This window comes from Apaloderma vittatum, unplaced genomic scaffold (assembly GCF_000703405.1).
Source record: "Apaloderma vittatum isolate BGI_N311 unplaced genomic scaffold, ASM70340v1 scaffold16502, whole genome shotgun sequence".
In the NCBI taxonomy this organism is placed as follows: domain Eukaryota; kingdom Metazoa; phylum Chordata; class Aves; order Trogoniformes; family Trogonidae; genus Apaloderma; species Apaloderma vittatum.
Genome location: NW_009704359.1, coordinates 29,808 through 45,241, shown reverse-complemented (window position 1 = coordinate 45,241; position 15,434 = coordinate 29,808). Strand labels below are relative to the sequence as shown.

General features: G+C 50.6%; 1 protein-coding gene across 1 annotated transcript in view; it reads left to right on the top strand.

Annotated features, from left to right (window-relative positions):
* Positions 1–15,434, top strand: part of LGR6 (leucine-rich repeat containing G protein-coupled receptor 6) — a gene marked incomplete at its 5' end in the record, with an annotated part of 79,712 nt that overhangs the window by 48,286 nt on the left and 15,992 nt on the right. Inside the window, 5 exons of the mRNA XM_009865021.1 lie at positions 7,981–8,049; positions 9,374–9,445; positions 10,518–10,589; positions 11,698–11,766; positions 12,748–12,819. Of these exons, the coding sequence (XP_009863323.1) occupies positions 7,981–8,049; positions 9,374–9,445; positions 10,518–10,589; positions 11,698–11,766; positions 12,748–12,819 (354 nt within the window). The remainder of the gene's footprint in view (positions 1–7,980; positions 8,050–9,373; positions 9,446–10,517; positions 10,590–11,697; positions 11,767–12,747; positions 12,820–15,434) is intronic.

The window sequence follows — 15,434 nt, the reverse complement described above, 5'->3', positions numbered from 1 at the left end:
CTGAGCTTTGGGTGAACGTGACCCCAAACAGACAGGATAGTTTGCAAGATTATAAAGAAAAAAGAAAGTGAAAAGGTAGTTCTGGAGCATTTTTCCACAGATTTTTGTCTCCACTGCAATGCTCACCTCCTTGGCAAGACTCTGCCTACTCTCCCTTTGCCCCACCAAACCCCCACATCACCCCTCTTGGACCCTGCCAGCCCAGCTTCCCCCTCCCTGGAGCCACTGATTTTGCAGTGACAGACAGCAAACTTCCAACCCCGTGGTCTCCAGCCATGCTTGCTGTGCCCCAACTCCTTTGGCTCCTGGGGCTTCATTTTGCTCGAATCCCTCCCCTCAAACACAGACTCTGCCAAAGAGCAGCTGAGCAGGAGCTGCTGCACGTGCCAGAGGAGGAGGAGGGAAGTCTCAGCCTCTAGGAACATGTGAGAGTGACCTGATTGCCTGTGAAAAAGAGGAACAGACACCACAGGCAGCAGAAATGGCAGCAGAGGGAAGCTGCGGGCGTGTGTTCACCATGGATATGCTGATGCACAGTAGGTCTGCCCCCACCCCACGCTCCCTCCTTTCCGCGGCGGCATGATGTGGGGGTCCAGGGGCCGGTCACCAGCAACTTGGGCACCTTGAGGGGCAGGCAGAGGTCCCCAGCTCCCTTCCCACAGTTCGGAAGCGCTCTGCTGTAGAGAAGACTTCCTCGAGCCTTCCTTCTTCCCCTGCCTAGCCAAGTGCAGCAGCCTTCTCCGTGCCTCCCCTGCCTGAGTCATCAGCCCCATGGTTATTGTCTGTGCATCCCAGCGACCGAGGTCCCCGCTGCTCTGCTTTGTGGTCAGCTCCTTTTGTGTCTTGTAAACGATATGTGCATGGCAACGCCTGTGCTTCCAGGACCCCCCACGAGATCCCGTTCTCAAAGGCGTATTTCAACCTTGTTAAATAAATCAAACAGAATTGAAAACATATTTAATCCGGTACCTTCGTCAGTTAGAGAACAGACAGAAATGCTGGTTGGAACAGACACATTCTGGGCACTGCTGCATTTTTAAATGGAGAACAGAGCTGTGCAAGGAAGGATTGGTGGCTGCGGGTGTACAAGGCATGACCTACAGACAGGTCCCCTCAGCCCAGCAATAGACCTTTCAGTGCCACGTAAACCCCATAAAACAGTGCAGCACCATGTAAGCGAGAAGCTGGGATGTTCCCAGGCCAGGCTGTCAGAATGGATCCAGGTACAGAGTCTGCTGCCTGCTCCTGGCAGCAATCAGGTACCATTAGTACCTGACAACCTTCCCGCGGTGTGGAGGTCCACCTCTGCTCCTTTGGGAAGCCCATGAACTCTGCCACATTCCATCACTGCCAGGCTTCTCCTTAGATTTTGCCAAAAATGGCCCTTTCTAGGACGTGATTAGTTTCCCAAATTAAAACACTAGCAGATGAATCCTGTGATAGGTCCTTTCTGTCTCCTGTATGCACTCGAGCATCCCTCTCTTGCATGTCTCTGTTTTGGGGTGGGTGCACAGCTCCAGGCTGGCTGGAGTTGGACACATGCTCTAGGTCCTTTCGCATCATCCCCCTTCCCTCCTTTCCCATGTTACAAGCACTTGCTGCATCTCATCATCCAGGTTGTGCTGGGGAAGGTCCCACACTCCTCCTATGTGTTAGCTGCTACCAGGAGAGCAGGGTTTATGCTGATGCTACACAACAGAAATATGGCACCTAACAGTAGAGTTACTTTTCATACTCTGGACTAATCAGGCAGCTCTTCTCAGCTGAACCACAAGCCATGACCTTGATATAAGGGTAAAGCCGTCTGGCTGGTGCCAGGCAAGAGGTCACGACAGCCCCCTTGGGCTTTCAGACTACCAATTAAATCATTCCCAGGGCTTCATTTGGTCACAGTAACCAGCATGACTATCAGCAGTGGTAATTACATTTACTGGCAGCTTGCTTAGATGCCAGCACAGGACAGGTGGAAATGCAGGTGCTTATCAGAGGCTGCAGAAAATCTCCCCCCAGGACACAGCAGTAACATCTCAAACTACACTGGGACTGAAATAGCAAATGTCCCATCTCCAGCTTCTAATCTCTCTGCATCTTCAGGTTTATTAGCTGCAAATTTGTGGTGTTTTGTGGCTTATGGAAGAATTTATAGTACTATATAATTTTTTTTTGGCTTCCTGTGTGGAACCACTAATAGTCCCTAACAGGCAGAAAATTGTCTTTCCCCTCCTTCCCTCCTTTTGGCCTGACTGAAGATATTAATAGTTCCAGGCTGCATGTTGTCAGCTTCAAATCACCCTGGCAGTAAAAGCCCAAAATAACTGTGCCTTTGATGTCAATTCACTTTTATTTCTAAATAAACAACAGGGTTGGTTAAGATCTTCCAAATACGAAGCTATAGGCTCACTCTAGAAATAACAACAATGGAAAGCCAGCCAGTTCATTGTGTCTTGGGCAAACTGGGTGACATTTAAGAGGTTTTCATTTTAACTAGAAGAACAGACAAGGCTCCTTTCCACATCCCACTGTGATGCCTGGAGCTGGTAACTTGGAGCCTAACTAGGGAAAGTGATTTTTTAAATAGTCATTTCTCTTGCACATCATTTCTGAACCTCTTTGCTGAGTGATTTTGCTTCCAAAGCCCATGATAATGGGCAAAACTTGCTTCCTTATGCCATGGCCATTATTCTTTTCATGGGGCTATGGGGCTCCCCTATCGTTTTGGCATAGCCATATTCATGGTGCATTGACATCCTGCCACCAGGTAACGCTGGCATTGGGTCCACATTCTTAGGTCTGCCAAAAAGGGCAGCACCCCACAGCTGGGGGACCCCATATGTACCTTGCAAAGCCTTGGGGCAGACCCTAAAGCCGGGGCGGCTGAGACCCCAGCAGTCCCTAGTCCATCTTCCTCAGGCCAAGAGGCCTCCCTGGGCAGCCCCATGGCCACTCCAGCCCATGTGTCTTACAGCAGTGCAGTGGAGTGGAGATGGTGGCACCTGGTGGCACATTTGGCTTTATACAACTTTCTCCACATCATCCAGAACTCAGATGAGGCAGGGAGAGAATGGAGACACGAAGGCATTTTCTACAGCACGTCCCTTTTCTATATCCACCCATTTGTTAGTTCACCGACACGCTCAGTGGAGAAAGTTTTGTGGTCACTGAAGCCAAAATGCAAATTCCTCCCTGCCTCACTGAGCCCGGTCTCTTTCCCCTTTGCCTTGACCCTACACTGATAAAGAAGCTCCAGATAGGCACCACCAGGTGCACAGGCTGGGCCAAATGAGATCATATCTGGGATGGATGTGGCCGTGCTGATATGAGACATTTGGGGAAAGACCCAAGGACTGAATGTCACTAGATGAGCAGAAATTTCCCCACTGCCAGAAACACTCACAGCTTCCCTCATGGTGGAGGTCAGAGCCTGTTTCTGGGTCATTGCTTGAACCAGAGCCTGAGTCAAGTTCTAGGAAGGAAGAAGAGAGAGGGAAGCCATCCTTGTGTCCTGGTTGGGGTCTGGGCTTTGTGGAGAGCAGAGAAGAGATGACACCTGGGATGACACCATCTTCCAGCCTCCTCCCACCAGGTGAACCCCACTGAAACCAGTGGGGATTGGCACAGGGCAGCACTGGAGGCAAGTCAGGGTGGTGCGAGCGGCACACTGATCGAGAGCAGTCAGCTGCAAGCAGCACTCAGGGGAGCTCTTAATCGGAACAGCTGGGTTTGTTTTCCGGGAGGGAGGCTCACCTCACCGAAAATGAGGAAGCCTGGGCAGGAGCAAGCATGGGCACATTGTCTGTCCTGAAGAGATTGGGGTTGCTGGCATCCAGGCTGGAGCACCATGACTACACCTGGTTGCATTTCCACTTTCCAACAAGCTTGGTGTATGCCAGCATTCCGAGATGGCTTTTTTTTTACCCAGAGGGAGCTGCTGAACACAATGCTCTTTGTATCTGTCAAGTGCGGGGGGAGGGAGGCACTGAGATGCTGCCAGGGCTGGGAAAGGTGTGTGTTCGCTCAGGAAGAACTAGTCCTGTACATACTTGCACACACGCGGAGGTACGAATAACATGTTCATCTGCTGATGAAAGACCAGCCTGCCTGGAAGAGTCGTGGGCTGGAAAGGAAATGCATTTTTAGAGAAAGACAGGAGCAAATATTACAGCACCCTGAATTATTCCTTACAAATAATACTGCTTACAGATCTTTTTTTCTGTCAGTGAATCAGAGGTGAGCCAAGCCTCCTCTTTGTTGGGCAATATTTTCCATCCATCAGCTGCTCACAGATACGTCGGGTATTGCTGGGGAGAGCCTCAGCCCCACGCCGTTGCACTTATCCTCCCCTAGAGCCAGCGACACGAGGGCGATGAGCTCAGCATCACTTGGGGTTGGGGCTGATGGTGCCTCTGCTCCAGAGTCGGTCCCCTGGCACCACGCAGGTTCATCCCAGCCCCTCAGTGTGTGGTACAAGGGAGGGAAGCGAGGCAGGCAGACCCCTGGCCTGGAGTGACATCCCTGCATTCATGGGAAATCTCACTGCAACCTTGGGAAGTCACTGCGGGGTGAGACTTTTAAAGGCATTAAGCACTTTACACACAGGCAGAGATGTGGGACTGTCAGTCAGCTTAGGCTGCTAATGGTCTCTGATTTCATTCTGCGTGATCTGGAGGTTAATTGGATCTGACTGTTGCTTTCAAAATGCCCAGCAGTGTCCTGCCTGCACTTCTAATTGCTCGATCCCTTTGGAAACCCACTCCCGTGCCTCCCTGAGCCGCAGTGGAGGGATGTGCATCATGAACGGCCTGCCCTGACTTCCCCCGTGTGACGGGGCCTGTAGAACGTGGGGCGCTCAGCCGTGGTGGGGACAGATGCCTGAGAGGCACTACCAGCAGAAAGTGGCTGAGAGCATCCCAGCAGCTCGTAACGAGCTACGTGAGACTTGCAACGGGTGAGGCATATGAGCAGGCATGTATCATATAATCATAGAATCCTAGAATGGCCTAGACTGGAAGGGACCTTAGAGAACATTTGATCCAACCTCCCTGTCATGGGCAGGGACGCCTCTCAACTAGATCAGGCAACACACGGTGTGTTGGGCTATTTATTCTGCAGGTTGGACATGGAGGAGAGGCAGACCTCATGGTGTTGTCACCAGCCCTGTTCTCCTCTCCTGCTGATGGCCAGCACTAGCAGTTATTAAACTACATGAACCCTTTTCAGACCTTGAGAGGCAGGGCCTACAGGAGCACGATTCATTTGATCAAATCCCTCAAATCCCGTCAAATCCATCCAGACTCCCTCTGTAACTGGAAGAGAAAAAATAGCCCTTGGTGTGGGGAGACAAAGCGTGCTGTAGCAGGACCTGCCACCTCCCTCAGGAGTCAGTGCTGGGACCAGAGTTGTTTAATATTGTCCTCAAGGACACAGACAGTGGGATCAAGCGCACCCTCCGTAAGTTTGCCGAGCTGTGTGGTGCAGCTGACACAGTGGAGGGAAAGGATGTGATACAGAGGGACCTGGACAGGCCTGAGATGTGGCCCTGTGTGAACCTCATGAGGTTCAACAAGGCAAAGGGCAAGGTGCTGCCCTTGGGTTGAGGCAGTGCCTGGTATCAATGCACGCTGGGGGGTGAAGGGATGGAGAGCAGCCCCGCAGAGAAGGACTTGGGGGTACTGGTGGGTGAAAAGCTGAACATGAGTCAGCAAAGTGCACTTGCAACCCAGAAGGTCAATCTCATCCTGGGCTGCATCCAGAGCAGCATGGCCAGCAGATTGAGAGGGAATTCTGCCCCTCCGCTCTGCTCCAGTCAGAGCCCACCTGGAGTGCTGTGCCCAGCTCTGGGGTCCTCAGCACAAGAAGGACATGGACCTGCTTAAGTGGGTCCAGAGGGGGCCACAAAATTGGTTAGAGGACTGGAGCAACTCTCTTGTGAGGACAGGCTGGGAGAGTTGGGTTGTTCATCCTGGAGATGAGAAGGCTCCGGGGAGACCCTATAGCAGCCTCCCAGTGCCTGAAGGAAGTCTGTAAGAAAGGTGGGAACAGACTTTTTAGCAATGCCTGCAGCAATAGGCCAAGGGGTAGTGGTTTTAAACTAAAAGAGGGTAGAATTAGACTGGATATAAGGAAGAAATTTTTTACAATGAGGGTGGTGATTCACTGGAACAGATTGCCCAGTGAGGTCATAGAAGACCCATCCCTGGAAATATTCAAGTTCAGGTTGGACTGGGCTTTGAGCAACCCGATCTAAGTGGAGATGTCCCTGCTCACTGCAGGGACGTTGGACTTTTTGACTTTTAAAGGTCCCTTCCATCCCAAATCACTCTGTGACTCTACGTTAGCCGGGGCTGCAAAGGGAATCCGGCAACAAGCTCTGATATGGACCTTCTCAGGGCTACACAAGACAAAATCTACCCCAGGCAACCTCATTCCACATTTTTCTTCTGATTTTGTCCCCTATCTTGTAATTCCCTCATATGTATTCCCTCGGACATAAAAGTCACTGAAGCCTGGAGTGTGGAAAGCGCAAGCAAAGACCAATTTGGAGAGACTCTTCGGGTGGATTTACTGAGTAAATACCTACAGGGCAAAGCTGAGAGGGTGCTGTAGAGTAATTCCCAAGCAGGGACACTGGTAAAGGAGAAGACTATGTAAGCGAGAGGGGGGCCAAGAGAGATCATAACGTAATTACTATGCCTGGGCCCAGAGGATGAGAATTACAAGGTAATTGGGCAGCAACTCATTGCTGTGTAAATGCAGGGTTATTTCTGTTCCGTAAACCACAATCCAGGTTACATGGTAATTACTTTGAGGTCCATTAAGTGTAATTATACAGTAATCTCCAGGAGCCAGCAATTACCCTCATGTTCCAAAGTATCTACCACTTAAAACTCAGTGAGTTTCAAGCAGGTAGGAAGCAGTCGCATGGTTTTCAGACTTCAGTGTCTTGCTCTGTGGGATGACCAGGATGGGGTCAAAAGTTACTTTTTCAGCTGGAAGTGCCGCTCAGACGAGGGCAATGGACATGCTGGAGGAGCAGTGCTACACATCTAAAGCCCAGCCAGGCTCCATGGGCCCCATCCAGCCAACAGCAGGATTGGTACCTTCAGGGGGCTGCTCCTCCCAGCCTGCCAGCAGTGCCCAGTAGCTCAAATAAATCTTCTTCTGGAGGTGCCAGCCCATCCTTGGAGAATGAATAGGACACATGAGCTTTCATTCAGGCTCAGATGTCTCTTTTGTTGCCAAGTCAGGGCCAATACATCATTATGACCAACATACTATATTTTACTTAATTTATGATACTGCAAATCAAACTTGATGCTCATCAGTGTCGATACCTCTTGGTATCCACCTTTGGCTCACAGTTTCCAATGTGGGGTTCACCCCAAACATCAGAAGAAAACTTAGCCTTTCCCATAGCCTGCTTCTCCCACCGGTCCCAGGCATAGCATGTCCCAGTGCAGGGAGATCCAGTGCCCCCAGGACAAGGACCAAGGGGATGGTCCCCTGATACCTTCTGTACCACAGGGTGAGGCAGCCCAGAGAAGCCCTTCCATGGGGCCCACACAACTGACACTGCTCTTCTTGTCCTTCATAACCCCCCATTTTGACCTGGAAAGGCAGGAAAAACAACTCATAGGCAAAGCCCTTGGGGGTGACTTCCTGGGAGAGGGGGACAGGACACTCTGGAGATGTGAAGTTGCAGCACGGTCCAGCACTGGGCACGGAGGGGCCTGCGGGGAAGGAGTCCAGACACCAGCAGCCATGGCTTGGACTGACTCCCGCCTGACAGTGCTCCTAGCAGGAAATATTCCTGCTTCAGGAATGTGTGAGATTTTGTTTCCAGGCAGTGGCTAGATCAGCACAGTAGGAAAAACCTGTCTCCCATGCTTAACAACCAAGTTTCCATGTCTTCAAAGCACAGATACACTCGGTTGAGCTCCTACAGCAACATTAATGAATGTTTTTTCCCTCTCTATTTTTCAGGGATCTAAACTACAATGAGCTGCTGGAATTCCCTGGGGCTATCAGGACGCTGGGCCGACTGCAGGAGCTGTGAGATTTTCTATTAATTCCTTCTCAAAAGCATTCCCCGATGTAGAGTGACCAACAAAGCATCGCGTGTGCTCTGACTCAAAGAGTGCACTCGGTCCAAGCCTTTATTCGTCTTTCCCAGCCCTCTCTGCCATGCACGTAAAACCAGTTTATGCCCTTGATTTCCATCAGCTCTAATCACCTCACCATCAGTCTCTGCACTGCGGCTGGTGGAGGGCAATGGGAGATCACCCATCAGGCTTGGAGCAGGTTCCTCCTGCAGAGCTTCATTCTCCTGTGGCACCTGAGGGACTCTAAGTCCATCTGATCTCCAGCTACTTCTCACGTCCATTCCCCGGTCTGGGACCACAACTATGTGTTATTGTGAGGCCCTGGCTTCTGCAGACCCTGTGACACCTCCTCTGACATGCAGAAACTGTTTGATCTCCCTTAGGACAAATTTATAAGAGCGAATTACAAAAGTTTATGAGTGTTTTGGTGACTAGCTCTGTCTCCTCTAGCCAGCCAGCCTGGGAGACACTCAAAATTGGAAACCATCCCCCTTAACACCCACAGAGGTAGAAGCCCCAAGATGGGGTCGAGTTGGGTCCACAAGACTGTGTCACCAGTGTGACACGCTGAGGTGGAACAAAAGCAGCTGCTTTGGTGCTTCTGTGAGGCTTGACTTTTTTCTTTTACTGGAAAAATTCTCAGGACATTTCTCTGATCAGACCAGATATCAGCACTGCTTGACATTCAAAATGAGAATAAGTTCCTTAATACACTTCAAGATGGCTTTTGAAATGCCCATCACTCAATATGAGGCAAATTTCAAACAGCCATCCAACTAATCACTCAGACTCTGCTGGGCTTAAACAAACCGGGCATCACCCAGTGCCTGGTCTTGGTCCTGAACACAGGATCTCATGGCAGCCTGTGATGTCCAGGACACATGGGCCAACAATTCATGCTAGGCTGCATTCTGGTTAACAGCTGTGGACCTATAATGGAGACCATCCGTAAAAATTTTAATTCCTGGAGGGTACAAAGTAAGTGTATTTTGTTTCCTGACCTGTAAGGTGTTAAAACTCCAGTCCTTGTATTCTTGGTGGGTTCAGTGGAGTGACACACCGAGTAAATACAGCAGAATGAGGGCTTTGGGCTTTGTCCTGCCAAAGGACAGACCTTGTTCACTTGCTGGGATGATGCTACAGCTGGAACAGAGCCTACACCTCCTATTTTATGTGTGTTTTGAAGGCTCTCTGCCTTGAAAAGTGTTGAGGAAAGAAGGTGTCTCTAAGCTTTTCTCATCCATTAATACCAAGTTATTTGTTTCTCCCAACAGCGGTTTTCATAACAACAACATCAAAGCTATTCCAGAGAACGCATTTGCTGGGAATCCCCTGCTCCAAACAATGTAAGAAAATTAAACAATGTTTCCTAAATCCTTACATCCTCCGGAAAGGGGCATTTCCCGATGTCTTTGGTTGGGATTTCTGACAGTTGTCAGCATGACCGTAGTTGGACATTAGTTCTATATGGGCCAACACAAGCTGAAGTGAGGTCCTTCTCAGCTACACCCCAGGTTTTTGCCATGGGCTCTCCTTTCCCTGCAGCTGAACTTTGCTGCAGTACAGACTGATAGCAAAGGAACGGTGTATGGGTGGTCTTCATGGACATCTTGCCGTGCAAACCAGGATTTTCTAAGCCCTGGTTGACATCTCCCTGCATTTACTCCTTGTGTTTAGAAAAGCTGTTGGACAGTTATAGCAGTAGCTGTAGGTGTTGGGGAGCTGGGACACCAGATCATTGTGTCCTCCCCAGACTCATGGACATGAAGGACTGCAGATAAATACACCCAGTTGCCAGCTCATTTCTCTGCTGACCCAGACACAGGTAGAGATTTTTGGACAATTCTTCCCAGAACCACACTGATACTGGAAATCATGGCAAGTGACAAAAGCCCTTATCCCCATCTTCCCTCGGCATCATCTTTGCAGTGACATGGGGGTGAGATACATCCAGAATACTCTTGTCTTCATTGGGTCTGCCCATCTAAAGTCTTTCACAGTTGGTGGGGAAAAGTGCTTCTCGTAGGAGGTGATCCAACTCCTCCTAAAGCTACTTGGATTCCAAAAGCGTTCACTTCTCACCACTGACTGCGACAGGCAGGAAAGATCCTGGTGCTGTGGGTAGGTGAGATCAAAGGAAGTGTCATCAAGTGCAAGGTGTTTCCCAGCATTATAGCAGGGTTGAAGGAGGGCTTTGCATCTTCCTGGTCCAGCTGGACCCTAAAGGGCCCTGTCAGAGCAGGAGGAGACCTCATTTGTACTAGTGTTCAGCCAAAACAGACTAGTGGGAGAGCCTGGGGTTGCTCGCAGGATAGCCAGCACTGCACAGCTTGCTGCTAATTGCTCTAGGGCTCTTGATCCGCAGCAGGATCACTTCATGCACAGCAGAATCTAACCAGTTACTTCTTTCCTTTGCAGCCATTTTTATGACAATCCCATCCAGTTTGTTGGACAGTCTGCTTTCCAGTACTTGCCAAAGCTCCACACTCTGTAAGTAAGTCCCCCAAGGACATCCTCAGAGAGGCAACATATCCCAGGTCCAAGCCCTTTGAGCTGGACACCTTAAAGGCCTTCTCCCTTCCTGTTTTCTGGAGTCTTTACACCAACCGAAGGCACTATTGGCACTTGATGGCACTATTCTGGCCAGCCCTCAAGGCAGTGAGCCAAGGAGTAGACACTGCAGGTGTTCTCCACTGCAGAAGAATAATTTTGAGAAGGGCATTTTGGAGGGAGCAATCCAATCCTCCTGCACACCTAACTGGCAGGCCCTGGAGCGTTCTAGGGTCTCCACAGCTGCAGACCACACGCACAAGTGCCACTACATTTGCTGCATGCTGCTCAAGCAAGCCCTGCGCTGTTGTGCAGTTGCCCAAACACAAGGCCACTGCTTTCTTCTGCAAGATGGAGATGTGGAGGAACACGTCCCATAACATGGCACGAATAATCTTCCTGTACAGGCAGTGGTGACAGGGCTTCCTTCACACGTTCAGCCCTAAGCCTGCTCCAGGAACACCACCATGTGGTGGGTGCCATCCGGAACAGAACGGCTGCTCCACATTGGCTGGCCCAGACTGCCTGGCTTTTTGGCTAACCTGTTGTGGCACAACAGTAAATATTGAGGTAGAGGCAACCTCAAAATCTCTATTTATAAGCCTCACCCAACCTCTGGCTGCAGGAACACATACTCAGGCAAATAAAATAAATCTTTCAAATACCCACGCATTCTTCAGCTCCAAATGTATAGACTCTGGGAGGCTTGGGTGGGATGCCCTGCTTACATTCCCTATGGTAATTGTTTAGGATTTTTTTATCTAATTTGGGTAGAGATCATGCCAAGAATGTCAGTGGTTGGGGGAGGGTCTGAGCTTGCCAAGTCTCCTTGCATAGAAATGCCTGGCTCACTCTATCTGCGCTGCATGAGACATCTGCTCCACTGCCCAGCCAATGGCAGGGGCACCTCTGGGTACAGGCTTCTGATCACCCCCTTGGGGTGTGAGGAAGCAGGTTTGCCACCACAGCTGATGGGTCTAGGACCTTGGGCAGCTGCGTGTGCTTCTGGATCCTCTGTCCACCTCACTGCACTCTCGTTTCTCTGCAGGTCACTCAATGGTGCAACGGACATCAGAGAATTCCCAGACCTTAAAGGCACCACCAGCCTAGAAGTTTTGTGAGTGGCCACTCTCTCCCTTTTACCCTGCTATTTGTGCTCTTCCTCCTTCAAGGCGGGCCAGGCTGTTTCAGCGAGGACAACTTTCACAGCGCTGTGCAGTTGGCCAGCTTCAGCTCTGCCTCTCCCTGGGCATTCAGCTCTCTGCTTCGTTTCACCCCTTGTGGCTCCTGAAAGCAGCTTTTCTCTCCGTGAGTTGCTCTCTTGGTACTGTTGAACGTGCTCCAATCTTCTTTTTATTTTGTTTTTCCTTCCTTCCTTCCCTTCTGTGTCTGTGAAGGAGTGAGCCTTTGGGTGCAGTGCTTTGGTGTCATCTGCTGAGACCCAGTGTCTCTGCCCGTCCTGGGTTCATCCCTGGTAGCACAGTGCAGGAAACATCTGCTGAGTTTGCTACACATCTGCCAGCTGGTCTGGGGTCTCCTGGAACTGGTCCAGTCCCATCCTCACACGACCAGACCCAGGATGGCAGAAGCCTGGAGGACACACTGTCTCTGGCCACCCACGGTTGTCCTCTCGAGGGCAGTGGTCCATACGCCGGGCCCAAACTGGCAGCACAGCTGAGCACTCCAACCCAGGAGCATGACCTGGCCATGCCTTGCCTCTGGAGCCCAGGAACACACTCTCCAACCTCCGTACACGGGTTTATGAGGCAGCTGTGGCTCCAGGCAGATTCCCCATCTGGGGAACTGGGATTGCAGAGCATGCCACAGAGAGCGCTGCCACCTTCCCTCAAGGCGGCCAAGGGGAGCAGCGAATGCAACACTCAGCAACTTCCCAGGATATCTTACAGACACATTCACCCTTACCAGGTCCAGCAGCAGTGCCCATTTCCAAGTCAGGTTTTGTTGCTCTCCAGGTACTTCATTATCCCATTGGTATTGTCTCTCATCTCTCCTGCAGCCATCCAGCACCAGTACTGAGACCCAGCCTGTACGCTGGGTCTCAGTAACACCATTTCTTCTCTCTCCTCCACTCGTTTAGGACTTTGACCCGAGCAGGCATCCGTTTACTGCCCAGAGGGATGTGCCAGCAGCTGCCCAGCCTCCGAATCCTGTGAGTAACAAGTTTCTTTCTCCTGCTTGGTCTTTAGAAAAGTGTCATCGGAAACTGCGCTGTCTTCTTGTCTATCTCACGGAGGCACCAGCTATGGAAGATCATTCTGTGGTTCCTGTTCTTGTTATCTTTTCCATGCAGAAAACACAAATTTCTTAGGCATTGCTTTAACCTCTGCATGTTCTTGAGCTTGATCCCTTCATCCCAGCGTGATGCTCTGCACTCAGGGCTCTGAGCAGTAAGGCTCATCCATGTTTGCCTCCTCCCTGCTGTGCCCCTGTGGGAACTGTCTGCCTCATGCAGGCACGGTAAGAGAGGGCGCAAATGGCAGTGGGTAGGGATGGCAGCAGCATTTCAGCGCTCCTACACAGACACAGCACAAAATCCAGAGGTAAGTCACATTTCACACAACGCTCTGCTCCGATGGACTTGATGATCTCAGAGGTCTTTTCCAGCCTCAGCAATTCTGTGACTCTGATTCTGAGATTCTGTGATGTTGGCTTTCTGCAGCTGGAGCTCCAGCAAGTGACATTATCTTGAGAAAGGGTCCTCGTCACACTCCAGGAGGGGACAGGCCTGACCTGGTGGAGGCCACGTAGCCACAGCGTGTGGTGTGCAGCAGTGGCAGGTCAGAGTTTTGCTCGGTCTCTAAGTTGCTTTGGGGTTACCTGCTTGGCAAGGCACTGAGTCATAGAATCATATAGGTTGAAAAGACCTCTAACATCATTGAGTCCAAACATTACCCCAGCAAGTCCACCACCAAACTGTGTCCCTGAGCACCACACGTACAGGTCTTTTAAATACCTCTGGGGATAGTGACTCCACTGCTTCCCTGGGCAGCTTTTGCCAGGGCTTGACAATCCTTTCAGTGATGAAATTCTTCTAAATGCCCCACCTAAAACTCCACTGGCAAAACTTGGGAGAATGGACCAACTCCCACCTCACTAGAACCTCCTTTCAGGTGGTTGTAGAGAGCAAGAAGGTCTCCCCTCAGCCTCCTTTTCTCCAGGCTAAACACCTCCAGTTCCCTCAGCTGCTCCTCATCAGGCTTGTTCTCAAGTCCCATCACCAACTTTATCGCCCTTCTCTGGACACTTTCCAACACCTGAATGCTTTCTTGTTGTGAGGGGCCCAAAAATGAACACGGTGTTGGAAATGGAGCCTCACCAGTGCCAAGTCCAGGGGGACAATCCCTGCCCCAGTCCTGCTGGCCACACTATTGCTGATACAGACCAGCTTGCCGTTGGCCTTCTTGGCCACTTGGGCACACTGCTGGCTCATCTTCAGATGGCTGTTGACCAACACCCCAATGATGCCAAGTGAGGGGATATGCTTTATTCTTTAACTTGGTATGTGATGAAATGTGCATCTCAGCAAGGTTTCTGCATCTTCTCAGGAATCTCACCCCTCATTCCTGAGATCCCCAACCTTGTCTGCAATCTAAGACATCCTCAGGAAATGAGTCATGAGTCAGATTTATGCAAGTTTGCGTCCTTAGGGCAAGCAGGAGGCTTGCCTCTCACCAGTCTTTATACAAGCAAGCTGAAAACAAAAACAAGTGTGTTCCAGGAAAGCAACAGGAGTGAATTCTTGATCACAGAAATTGAAAACAAGAGGAAAAACATAAAAATAAAAGAACACAATTTGTAACTTAGCAGATCACAGCATTTTGGCTCCAGCTGTCCCTGTAGGGAAGATTTCTCATCTTTAGACATCTGGACCAATTCAACGCACATCTTGCCACCAAAGTGCAGCCTTTGGAATGGCCCCGGCTGGTGTTCTCTGTTTATGTTTGCATGTTATCAGCCGGTTCTTCATGCCTGCCCTCTCCTTGTGGGAGAGTTTTACTGGGACATTCCATCTTGTTCCATATTCCTCTTTCCCAGTTAGTTTTACCGACATCAATTGCATTGCTTCCAGAGTTTGCAGAGAAGATACGTGGGACAATGTTTGTGCATGTCTGCATCTTTCTTGCCTTCGAAATGCGTTGGCCTTCTGTGCCCCCAAACCAGTGGTTGTTCTCGCTGCTTTCCCCCACTTTGCCAACCTCTTGGCCTTTGGTTAGGTTGACATCATGACTGTCACACGTCTGATCACAGCTGATACAGTTAACGCTGCGTTTCTGGCCTCTTAGTGCTCTCGTCACACTCGTCACACAAGGTTTTCTGCAGAGACCGTGCACGGATGTTGTAAGGGCCCTCACAGGAACGCGGTGCTGGTGGCCGTGCTGCAACATCGGCCTGAGCCCAGCAGCCCCAGGCAGGGCAGCCTTCCTGGCCTCGAGCTCGGTGTCAACCTGGCACCATCCTGCCACTTTTATCCAGATATTCCGTGACTCAGGGCACAAATTTGCCCTTCATCTCAAGCAGAAATGATTGAAGTCCCCCTGAGCAGATCTGAAGTCCCTTGATGGCACCAATACCTTCATCCTGATGTGTCCTCAACACAGCTTCAGTGGCTGAGGCTGCTCTGCTGGTGCACACAGGCTGCACCTGGTTACCCTGACTCTGGAGAAACCAGAATTAGCTCCTGGGACTGCATTCTTCCTCCATCACTGTCCAGCTAAGGCACCACCCTGCCAAGCCCAGTGAAATGACACAGGGACCAGGGAAAAG